Source organism: Mchenga conophoros, linkage group LG15, assembly GCF_057382185.1.
Source record: "Mchenga conophoros isolate Kocher_MC1m ecotype Shallow Benthic linkage group LG15, M_conophoros_male_GT1.1, whole genome shotgun sequence".
Taxonomy (NCBI): domain Eukaryota; kingdom Metazoa; phylum Chordata; class Actinopteri; order Cichliformes; family Cichlidae; genus Mchenga; species Mchenga conophoros.
The window spans coordinates 12,238,131-12,250,585 of NC_140540.1; the positions used below are offsets into that span (position 1 = coordinate 12,238,131).

The following is a 12,455-nucleotide window of genomic DNA, read 5'->3' on the forward strand; positions in this document are numbered from 1 at the left end:
AGGGAATTATATATTTTTATTTAAAGACAGGACTCACATGTTTTCATTTCTAGTCTTTAAAACCTGTCTCTATCCATCTAGTATTAAATCTTTCTGGGAAACAAGTATGTATATTATGCACACACACAAACACACATGCAGCTATTACCTATTTCTTGTTTTTATACCTAAGATGAATTATTGTTGAATGAAGACATTTTTCAAACAAATGTAAAATGTGGGCAATTGTGTTTATTGGGTAAAGGAAAAGGCAGAAGGGGGGGAAAGGATAGAAAGAATGAAAGAGAGAGATGAGAGAAAACCCCAACAATCCCCTCTGAGCAAGCAGCAGGCGACAGTGGATAGGAAAAACTCCTTTTAAAGTGAAAGACACCTAAAGGAGAAACCTATGGCAGAACCAGGCTCAGGAGGGGGCAGTCAACTGCCGGGACTGGTCGGGGGGTGAGGGTGAAAAAAGAAAAAGGAGGGAGGGGAAGGGGGGAAATGAAGATGGAATAGAGGTGGAGGAAGACGAGGTTACATCAGGTGAGAAGCAGCAGTGCCCCTCCTCCAGAACCAGTGGAAGCGTTTTTTCTTCTTTTTCAGATACTCTTCCACCAGCACTTTTTTCTCAATGATGAGGGTTTTCAGCTCATCGATTGTTTCTGCGTTTTCTTTCTCAAGTTTGTTGCATCTTTTCACCATGTCTTCTAATTGTTCTTGTTTTTCTTTAAGCTTGTCTTTCAGTTCTTTAACTGTTGCCTCCTCTATTCGCTTTGCCTTGTGCACATCTGTGTGCATGTCTTCCAGCTGCTGGTTTCTCTTCTGGATTTCTTGAAGTCTACACTGCAGGTCTTTATGTGTTTTCTGTTGTTCTTGCTTTTGCGCCTGGATTTCAGTGTTTTTGTACTTCAAGGTCTTAGAAAGTTCCTCAAGTTCGGTATTTTTTCTCAGCATCTCATTGATGCTACTCTGCATCGCTGAGCATTGTTTTTCCAGCTTTTTCTTTTCTTCTTCCAGTACAGTTGATTTGTACTTTGTTTCGTTATACAATTCTTGGAGTGCTTGATTTTTCCTCTGGAGATGAAGTTTTTCTTCTTCCTGTTGTATTTTCTGTTGGTCTTTTTCTTGAAGAAGCTCTTTATTTCCGTGCACTTTTTTATCAAGCCTGATTTGGAGCGATCGGTGTTTTTCCTCCATCTCGTCAAGCTTGGAGTCCATTTCCTTCTGTTTTATTTCCAGTTTCTTCTTCTCTTGAAGCAACTGTTGACTTTTGTGCAGAGTTTTGTCATGTTTCACCTGCAGCGCTTTGTATTTTTCCTCCATGGCTTGGAGTTTGCTCTGCAGGTCTCTCTGCTCTACGGGCTCTTGTTTCTTTTCTTGGAGGTTCTCCTTATTTCTCTCCAGAGCTTCATCAAGCATTACTCGCAAGCCTTCATTTTGTTTCTCAATGTTCCTCAGCTTGCAATCCATTTCTTCCTTTTTTATTTTCTGTTGGTCTATCTTGTGAAGAAACTCTTTATTTCTCTCCAGAGCTTCATCAAGCATCACTTGCAAGCCTTCATTCTGTTTCTTGATGTGCCTCAGCTTGCAATCCACTTCTTCCTTTTTTATTTTCTGTTGGTCTTTCTCGTGCAGAAACTCTTTATTTCTCTCCAGAGCTTCATCAAGCATCACTTGCAAGCCTTCATTTTGTTTCTCGATGTTCCTCAGCTTGCAATCCATTTCTTCCTGATGTATTTTCTGTTGGTCTTTTTCTTGAAGCAGCTCTTTATTTTTGAGCAGTGTTTCCTCAAGAGTTAGTTGCAGCATTTTCAGTTTTTCCTCCAAGACTTCAAGCTGGGAGTCTGTTTCTTTCTCCAGCATTTCTTGTTGCTCTCTCTCTTGAATGAACTCTTTATTTCTGTGCACTGTTTTCTCAAGCTTGATTTGGAGCGATCTGTGTTTTTCCTCCATCTCGTCAAGCTTGGAGTCCATTTCCTTCTGTTTCATTTCCATTTGCTTCTTGTCTTGAAGCAACTGTTGACTTTTGTGCAGAGTTTTGTCATGTTTCACCTGCAGCGCTTTGTATTTTTCCTCCATGGCTTGGAGTTTGCTCTGCATGTCTCTCTGCTGTGTGGACTGTTGCTTCTCTTCTTGGTGGATTTCCTTCAGTTTTTCCAGAGCTTCGTCAAGCTTCTCTTGGAGCTCCTGGTTCTTCTTGACCATGTTTTCCTGTTTTATGCTCTCTTTCTTCTCCTTTTGGAGCAGATCTTGAATTTTTTCTAGAGCTTCATCAAGCTTTTCTTGGAGCTCGTGATTCTTCTTATCTTGGAGAGCCCATTGTTTCTCCTCAATAATACCTTCCCTTTCCTGAAGCTGGTAGGATAATTTTTCTAATTCAGCGCTCTTTCTCTCATTTTCTTCTGTCAGGATCTTAATCTTTTCTCTGTTCATGAGATTTTCCTTCTCCATTTCTTCCAATCGCTTTTCCTCTAATTCCACCTGTTCATCCCAAGGAAGAGAGCTGATGTAAGGATCTAGGGACTCATACCATGGAATAGAGCTGGGGTCAGCTTCTTGTCTTTCTTGCTCTTTCTGAGACATGTTGGAGTCTGTATACCGTGAGTACGAAAAGTATCCAAATGTTTGAAAATGCTTTACTGGTGAACGTTTGAATGCTGCTAACATAAGTGCTGCAAATAACGGACTGAAAGTTGTACCTCCTCACCCCTATTTATGGATTCAGAAGCCTGTGACATCACAATTCCATAAGCCAATGAGGTTGTCACATGACATTCTAGAATGAGGTCATGTTTTTGTATGAATTTTTTAAAATAACATCAACATTCCGTAAGCCAATGAGGTTCTTACATGACTTTTGAATGAGGATAATTATTTTGTGTTAATCGACATAGCCTGCTGCAGCTCAGAGCTCGTGAGCTCAAACGATCCTCCAACCTCAGCCTCCCGGTAGCTTGGATTACAGGCACGCGCCACCGCACCCGGCGAGAAGCAGCTACGTTAAGATAAGATAAGATAAGATAACCTTTATTAGTCCCACACGTGGGAAATTTGTTTTGTCACAGCAGGAAGTGGACAGTGCAAAAGTTATGAGGCAAAAATTAGAATACAATAAGAATAAATACAGTACACAACTGTACAGAATAGAATAAAATAAAATACTATATACAGTAGAATAAAATAAAATAAATATACAATAAGATAAAAATAGAATACAAATACAAATACTATATACAACTGAGTAAAAATACAACGATGACAGAAAGGATTATTGCACTTAGTATTATTGCATATGTATGGATGTGTGTGCTTGATCAGTTAAAGTCTTTATTATGGAGTCTGACAGCAGTGGGGAGGAAAGACCTGCGAAATCTCTCCGTCCCACACCGTGGGTGCCGCAGTCTCCCACTGAAGGAGCTGCTCAGTGCTGTCACAGTCTGCTGCATGGGGTGGGAGATGTTGTCCACCAGGGATGACAGCTTAGCCGCCGTTCTCCTGCATGTCACTCACCACCTCCACTGGGTCCAGAGGGCATCCTAGAACAGAGCTGGCCCTTCGGATCACCCTGTTCAGTCTCTTCCTGTCCCCAGCAGAGATGCTGCCGCCCCAGCAGACCACGCCATAAAAGATAGCAGAAGCCACAACAGAGTCATAGAATTTCTTCAGGAGTGGGCCCTCCACTCCAAACGACCTGCGTCTCCGCAGCAGGTACAGCCTGCTCTGCCCTTTCCTGTAGAGGGCGTCTGAGTTATGAGTCCAGTCCAGTCTATTGTTCAGATGAACACCAAGGTACCTGTAGCTGTCCACAGCCTCAATGTCCATACCTTGGATGTTCAGTGGTTGCAGTGGAGAATGCTTGTGCCTGCGGAAGTCTACCACCAGTTCCTTGGTTTTACTGGCGTTGATCTGGAGGTAGTTCAGCTGGCACCAGTCCACAAAGTCTTGGGTCAGACCTCTGTACTCCTTGTCGTCCCCATCAGTGATGAGGCCGACTATTGCAGAGTCATCAGAGAACTTCTGCAGGAAGCACTGGGTGGAATTGTGGGAGAAGTCTGCAGTGTAGATGGTGAAGAGGAACGGAGCCAGAACCGTTCCCTGTGGGGCCCCCGTACTGCAGACGACCCTGTCCGACACACAGCCCTGAGTCCTCACATACTGTGGTTGGTCGGTGAGGTAGTCCAGGATCCAGGTAGTGAGGTGATGGTCCACTCCAGAGTTCACCAGCTTGTCCTTTAGAACCGAGGGAAGAATGGTGTTGAAGGCACTGGAGAAATCAAAGAACATGATTCTCACAGTGCTTCCAGCGGTCTCCAGGTGAGCGAGGGAACGATGTAGGAGGTGAATGACGGCATCAGGGCTTTTAACAGGGCTTTTAACTATGTCTGAGGTGACATCATGACACTAACCTGCTGCCCATCATTAGCAAAGTTGTAATGATGGGCAGCAAAGATGAGGAATGAATGGTGCACAATTGTTATATGCAAGTTTTTAGAAAGCTCGTGGTTAACCCAAGAGTATTTTGTCACAATATCAAGAAGAGTAAAGCTTCAATGTCAAGAATAGATAGGAATATAGGGAATTATATATTTTTATTTAAAGACAGGACTCACATGTTTTCATTTCTAGTCTTTAAAACCTGTCTCTATCCATCTAGTATTAAATCTTTCTGGGAAACAAGTATGTATATTATGCACACACACAAACACACATGCAGCTATTACCTATTTCTTGTTTTTATACCTAAGATGAATTATTGTTGAATGAAGACATTTTTCAAACAAATGTAAAATGTGGGCAATTGTGTTTATTGGGTAAAGGAAAAGGCAGAAGGGGGGGAAAGGATAGAAAGAATGAAAGAGAGAGATGAGAGAAAACCCCAACAATCCCCTCTGAGCAAGCAGCAGGCGACAGTGGATAGGAAAAACTCCTTTTAAAGTGAAAGACACCTAAAGGAGAAACCTATGGCAGAACCAGGCTCAGGAGGGGGCAGTCAACTGCCGGGACTGGTCGGGGGGTGAGGGTGAAAAAAGAAAAAGGAGGGAGGGGAAGGGGGGAAATGAAGATGGAATAGAGGTGGAGGAAGACGAGGTTACATCAGGTGAGAAGCAGCAGTGCCCCTCCTCCAGAACCAGTGGAAGCGTTTTTTCTTCTTTTTCAGATACTCTTCCACCAGCACTTTTTTCTCAATGATGAGGGTTTTCAGCTCATCGATTGTTTCTGCGTTTTCTTTCTCAAGTTTGTTGCATCTTTTCACCATGTCTTCTAATTGTTCTTGTTTTTCTTTAAGCTTGTCTTTCAGTTCTTTAACTGTTGCCTCCTCTATTCGCTTTGCCTTGTGCACATCTGTGTGCATGTCTTCCAGCTGCTGGTTTCTCTTCTGGATTTCTTGAAGTCTACACTGCAGGTCTTTATGTGTTTTCTGTTGTTCTTGCTTTTGCGCCTGGATTTCAGTGTTTTTGTACTTCAAGGTCTTAGAAAGTTCCTCAAGTTCGGTATTTTTTCTCAGCATCTCATTGATGCTACTCTGCATCGCTGAGCATTGTTTTTCCAGCTTTTTCTTTTCTTCTTCCAGTACAGTTGATTTGTACTTTGTTTCGTTATACAATTCTTGGAGTGCTTGATTTTTCCTCTGGAGATGAAGTTTTTCTTCTTCCTGTTGTATTTTCTGTTGGTCTTTTTCTTGAAGAAGCTCTTTATTTCCGTGCACTTTTTTATCAAGCCTGATTTGGAGCGATCGGTGTTTTTCCTCCATCTCGTCAAGCTTGGAGTCCATTTCCTTCTGTTTTATTTCCAGTTTCTTCTTCTCTTGAAGCAACTGTTGACTTTTGTGCAGAGTTTTGTCATGTTTCACCTGCAGCGCTTTGTATTTTTCCTCCATGGCTTGGAGTTTGCTCTGCAGGTCTCTCTGCTCTACGGGCTCTTGTTTCTTTTCTTGGAGGATCTCCTTATTTCTCTCCAGAGCTTCATCAAGCATTACTCGCAAGCCTTCATTTTGTTTCTCAATGTTCCTCAGCTTGCAATCCATTTCTTCCTTTTTTATTTTCTGTTGGTCTATCTTGTGAAGAAACTCTTTATTTCTCTCCAGAGCTTCATCAAGCATCACTTGCAAGCCTTCATTCTGTTTCTTGATGTGCCTCAGCTTGCAATCCATTTCTTCCTTTTTTATTTTCTGTTGGTCTTTCTCGTGCAGAAACTCTTTATTTCTCTCCAGAGCTTCATCAAGCATCACTTGCAAGCCTTCATTTTGTTTCTCGATGTTCCTCAGCTTGCAATCCATTTCTTCCTGATGTATTTTCTGTTGGTCTTTTTCTTGAAGCAGCTCTTTATTTTTGAGCAGTGTTTCCTCAAGAGTTAGTTGCAGCATTTTCAGTTTTTCCTCCAAGACTTCAAGCTGGGAGTCTGTTTCTTTCTCCAGCATTTCTTGTTGCTCTCTCTCTTGAATGAACTCTTTATTTCTGTGCACTGTTTTCTCAAGCTTGATTTGGAGCAATCTGTGTTTTTCCTCCATCTCGTCAAGCTTGGAGTCCATTTCCTTCTGTTTCATTTCCATTTGCTTCTTGTCTTGAAGCAACTGTTGACTTTTGTGCAGAGTTTTGTCATGTTTCACCTGCAGCGCTTTGTATTTTTCCTCCATGGCTTGGAGTTTGCTCTGCATGTCTCTCTGCTGTGTGGACTGTTGCTTCTCTTCTTGGTGGATTTCCTTCAGTTTTTCCAGAGCTTCGTCAAGCTTCTCTTGGAGCTCCTGATTCTTCTTGAGCATTTTATCCCCTTTAATGCTCTCTTTTTTCTCATTTTGGAGCAGATCTTTAATTTTTTCTAGAGCTTCATCAAGCTTTTCTTGGAGCTCGTGATTCTTCTTATCTTGGAGAGCCCATTGTTTCTCCTCAATAATACCTTCCCTTTCCTGAAGCTGGTAGGATAATTTTTCTAATTCAGCGCTCTTTCTCTCATTTTCTTCTGTCAGGATCTTAATCTTTTCTCTGTTCATGAGATTTTCCTTCTCCATTTCTTCCAATCGCTTTTCCTCTAATTCCACCTGTTCATCCCAAGGAAGAGAGCTGATGTAAGGGTCTAGGGACTCATACCATGGAATAGAGCTGGGGTCAGCTTCTTGTCTTTCTTGCTCTTTCTGAGACATGTTGGAGTCTGTATACCGTGAGTACGAAAAGTATCCAAATGTTTGAAAATGCTTTACTGGTGAACGTTTGAATGCTGCTAACATAAGTGCTGCAAATAACGGACTGAAAGTTGTACCTCCTCACCCCTATTTATGGATTCAGAAGCCTGTGACATCACAATTCCATAAGCCAATGAGGTTGTCACATGACATTCTAGAATGAGGTCATGTTTTTGTATGAATTTTTTAAATAACATCAACATTCCGTAAGCCAATGAGGTTCTTACATGACTTTTGAATGAGGATAATTATTTTGTGTTAATCGACATAGCCTGCTGCAGCTCAGAGCTCGTGAGCTCAAACGATCCTCCAACCTCAGCCTCCCGGTAGCTTGGATTACAGGCACGCGCCACCGCACCCGGCGAGAAGCAGCTACGTTAACAGGGCTTTTAACTATGTCTGAGGTGACATCATGACACTAACCTGCTGCCCATCATTAGCAAAGTTGTAATGATGGGCAGCAAAGATGAGGAATGAATGGTGCACAATTGTTATATGCAAGTTTTTAGAAAGCTCGTGGTTAACCCAAGAGTATTTTGTCACAATATCAAGAAGAGTAAAGCTTCACTGTGAGAAGTGGGATTCAAGCCCACGCCTCCACGGGAGAGTGCAACCTAAACGCAGCACCTTAGACCACTCAGCCATTCTGACATTGCAGTGTCAGTTTGGTGGAGGTTACCACTGTTAGATACTTTGGAAGAAACAAACATTATCCTTCTCATAACACATATAGCAGCTGTTCAGCCATGGAAACGTAGTGCGAATAATCTACAATGTCATCCATACTGATCATTTGGCTGAATACTTTTTGGCAGGTTGCCATGACCTGACAGTTCTCACGTTTTCACATTGGTTCCATGGTGTAGTGGTTAGCACTCTGGACTTTGAATGCAGCGATCTGAGTTCAAGTCTCGGTGGGACCTGCTTTTTGGGAGGTGAAGCCATACTGCATGTCACATAATGATAACTTGTTCATGTTTTTGGTCACCAAGCGGTCTAAGGCACTGCGTTCAGGTCGCAGTCTCCTCTGGAGGCGTTTGTTCGAATATAGCAGCTCTTCAGCCATGTAAATACATACTCCGAAGCTCGTGGCGCCCACTTTCTGTGCTGACTTTGAGGTCGGAAGAGGTTTGGAGCTGTGAGTCAGCAGAGTGTTTGTGACTTTTGCACACAAGCGCACCTCAGCACTCAGATACTCCAATCTGTAACTTTGTGTGGGTTGTAACTGAATTTCAAACAGCTCTTTAGTACCACATAGTGACTGACAAGTGAAGGAACTCTTTAGTGATTGACAAGTGTTTTGTAAAGGCAGACGTCATGGTTAGCTGCTTTATTTTATAAAGCTCTCACAGAAAACACAAGTCATACAGAAATTCAATGTGCCAGAGAAGACATGCAGTATGGTTTCACCCCCCAAAAATCAGGTCCCACCGATTTCACTCCATAAGAGTTTCCTCTTTTCAACACTCTCCCAATTCATCCAGTGACCCTGCTTGGCCAGCGATATGGCTCTGGCGTGTCTTACTGTTTCCTCCTTTCGACACACCTCCTCCACCACCAATTTTTGACGTTCAGTTACAGATGCCTGTTGCCAAGACCAAATCCTTCTCTGCCCTGTTGGACGCGATCCACCACGTCATTATGGCTCAGAGCCGATTTGGCCTGTAGCACAGACGTGGCTGGGGTCCACTTCCTCCCTGTTGCTAGGGTGGGAGCAGCGACCCTCACTATGGGGTCCCGGGAGTCCTTGAGTGACATCTCAAGCCTCACTCAAGGAGTGCAGTGTTGTTAATCCGCTTGAGGTCATTAGCCCAGTTGCCAGGTATCATTGAGGTCTACATTATACCACCGTCCCAGGCTCTTGTTGGACGTCTCTTAGACTGTTGGAATTGGTTCTCCACTGATATAGAATTGCTCGGCTGTCAGTTTTCCTTTTAGGATGGAGATGCTGCGAGATTTACTTCGCTTAAACTCCATTCTTGCCTATTCGATGTTTTCCTGGAGCTTCTGTAGCAATGGCCTAGTACATGGTTTTGTTGTTGTAATGATCGTCATGTCATCCCTGTAGGCTCTAATACAAGAGAGGGGCTAGACCAATTCTTTCCATCATTACAGAAGCCGGCAGAGTGCACGGATAAGGAGTGTGCTACAAGCACGTCTGTGGATACACTAATAAGGGTGTCTCACATAAGGTGCAACCTCAGAAGTGAATACTGCCTACTTGTGAAACGGAACAGAAGTGGGACTCGAAAACACGCCTCCAGGAGAAACTGTGTCCTAATCATAGCACCTTAGTCCGCTCAGCCATCCTAACTCTTGCCAAGTTGCATTGTGGTGACGGTAAAAATTCCAGACAGCTGCTGTTATCGAGGTTATGGCAGAAATGTAATATTTGAAGTGAATGAAAAAGACAAAGAAGGGCTGATGAGGCTTCTGTGGGATGTAGAGTCAGGTATACCTGACATATCAATTCTGTGACAACAACATGAATTGAATGTATAAGATGATATCAGGTGCTGTTTGGAATTTTTAATGTCACATGTCTGTGGTTTTTACAGTAAGAAGAAAATATAACTACTACTAGGATTTTATGTTTTTGTGTGATTTCAGATCAGTTGTGTTAATACAGTATGTCAATGAAAAAATAACTGTAAATTCAGACACGTGAGGTTGTGCTGAAAAGAATGATACCAAGCAAGGCAAGGTAAAAAAACAAAAAAAAAGAGAGACAAAAAAACATTCAAACAAACAAACATTTACACAGTAAACATCTGAAATGATGACAGCCTTTCATATTTTCATACCATCACATGGGAAGGACCAGTCCTTATTTTGGGATAGTTGGAGTAAAAGATAAAGATTGTTTCAACTTGCTGAAAGTTATGACTTCACAAAATCTGGTTTTTAGCACATCAGTGTCAGTGTGAACAAATCCACCCTCTAGTGAATTTTATTACAATTATCTAGAATGTTGTTACATTCTGCATGATTACAAAATCCACTGCTGTCAGGGATGAACAGTGCACAACTCTCATAGTTGCCAGTTTCAAGTGTATTTTGTCACAACAGTAAGAAGTCTCCAAAGGTTGATTCTGTTCATCTGGATGTAGCGTTTTCAGTGGGAGAAATGTCTCGTCACTCATCCAAGTGACTTCTTCAGTCTCTGCTGACTGCAGGTTTCCCCAATCTTATAAACTTATATATTAACTTGTATATTTGCATAATGACTGAAACCAGTCCCCTGAAGGAACAGTGGGCTTGGAGGTCAGTTCCTTCATCATGATTATGCAAATTCTCATGACCATTGATCAACAACCACTGATCAAAGACCCATGAGTATCAGTAAGAAAGAAGTGCAAAGAAACAATTGTCAGAAGTGGGATTCAAACCCAGGCCTCCAGGTGAGACTGCAACCTGAACGCAGCGCCTTAGACCGCTCGGCCATCCTAACACATTGTGACAGCCCACTAGTTGAATAATCCCGTGCAGTTGCTGATTTCCATTCGATATACTTGTATGTTAAGTGCATGTAATAAACAAAAACAAATAAAAACTAATTACAAAGAAAATATATTGATTTAAAAGTTTGTGTTAAATGTTGTAAGTCAGATCGAAATAGAAAGATCAGGTGTGGGTGGACAGGAATGATTAGATGTCAACAACTTGATTGGATGGCCAAAGTGTGAAATGTGACGTCCTGTGAGGGAAGCGTGAAAAAGCGTGATCAGGTATAAAAAGACATTCTGGGTTCTTCCATTTTGTCTTTTGCGAGATGAGCAGTTGGGAAGGTTGGATCTAAGAGGTTCACAGTTGAAAGTTCAAGCAGAGACGCTAGAGGGGGAACCACAGCCCAACCTGTGAACTGGTTTCAAATGAATGCCCAGCTGCTTTCCTGTTGGGTGATTTTCATCAACACAGAACACGGGGATAAATGCATTTTTGGTTCCATCCTCTCTCCTCACCAATAAAATAAGAATAAAATCTGCATTAGCTCAACGTAGTTTAGTCAGATAAGTGTTGTTTACATACATAATTGTTTGGCGACCATAAACATGCACGTGTTATCATCAAATTTTCATGGCATGCTGCTGTTACACATGTTACAGATTTAAACCAAGTGGGGCTTAAAACTTTACTTTGGAAGACATAAATATTATACTTCACAAAACCAAAAGCCATGGAAACCCATACCACGATGCTCATGTTTGTTTGTTTTTTGATGTTAAAGACAGAGGAGGTTTAGTGCTGTACAATTGTTGACTTTTACTCTGTAACTTTGTGTGGTGTGCAACTGAATTTCACACAGCTCTTTAGTACTACTCTTTAGTGATTGACAAGTGTTTTGTAAAGGCAGACGTCATGGTTAGCTGCTTGATTTTATACGGCGTTCACTGAAAACACAATTCATACAGAAATTCAAAGTGCCAGAGAAGACATGTAGTATGGTTTCACCTCGCAAATATCAGGTCCCACTGAGATTTGAACTCGGATCGCTGGATTCAGAGTGCTAACCATTACACCATGGAACCCCTGCTGTAGTGTTCATACTGTCAGGTCGTGGCAACCTGCCAAAAAGTATTCTGAATTAAGTAAGACTGGTTCCATCTAAACCCATGCCGGAGGTGGATCAGATGAGAAATAGTATATCCTCATGCGCAATTGTGCAGCCCAATAGTACCACTGAAAGTTAGGACCCTTAAGCCCATCCCTGTCAAATGGCAGATATAATAAAGTTAACCGAAGCCGATGGCGATGATTTTGCCAAATAAAATTGGTAATAATTTTCTTTAAGTTAAGAAAAAGACCTACAGGTACTGGTAGAGGGATATTCTGAAATAAGTAGAGGTCATGGTTATCTGCTTGATTTTATACACCTCTCACTGAAAACACAATTGTAGCACAGTTCTGGTGTGCCAGAGAAGACATGCCAAATGGTTTCACCTCCAAAAAGCAGGTCTCACCAATTTTTGAATTCAGATCACTGGATTCTAGGTCCACAGGTTTAGTTAGTTTGTTAAGCAAACCACTTACAGTAACCACCAATCATTCAATCATAAAGGGGCATAACAGACAACTTGGCAAAGAACCAAGTTTAAACTCCATCTTTAGACACTTTACTAGCAGCCTGTCACAAAACCACACACTTTAGTCTAATTTCTTTACCCGAATCTGTGAAAAATACCAGATATAACACAGTTTGACAGACATAAAACAGCATGTTTGCACAAACAAGGTGATTCCCAAAGAGCTATAAGCTAAACTGTGGTCTATCTCAGCATGGTGTGCAGAATGTCCT

The 12,455-nt window shown here is 42.0% G+C and overlaps 1 protein-coding gene and 1 non-coding gene across 2 annotated transcripts; one reads left to right on the forward strand and one right to left on the reverse strand.

Annotated features, from left to right (window-relative positions):
* Positions 1-216: 216 nt before the first annotated feature.
* LOC146557854 (uncharacterized) lies at positions 217-7,208 on the reverse strand. Its single transcript, XM_085247283.1, has 2 exons — positions 5,600-7,208; positions 217-2,283 (listed from the first exon to the last, which is right to left on the reverse strand). The coding sequence occupies exons 1-2, from the start codon at positions 7,202-7,204 to the stop codon at positions 517-519; spliced, it is 3,372 nt and encodes a 1,123-aa protein (XP_085103409.1). The 5' UTR covers positions 7,205-7,208; the 3' UTR covers positions 217-516.
* Positions 7,209-8,010: 802 nt separating this feature from the next.
* Positions 8,011-8,082, forward strand: trnaq-uug (transfer RNA glutamine (anticodon UUG)). Its single transcript has one exon. It is a non-coding gene; the product is annotated as a tRNA-Gln (tRNA).
* The last annotated feature ends 4,373 nt before the right edge of the window (positions 8,083-12,455 follow it).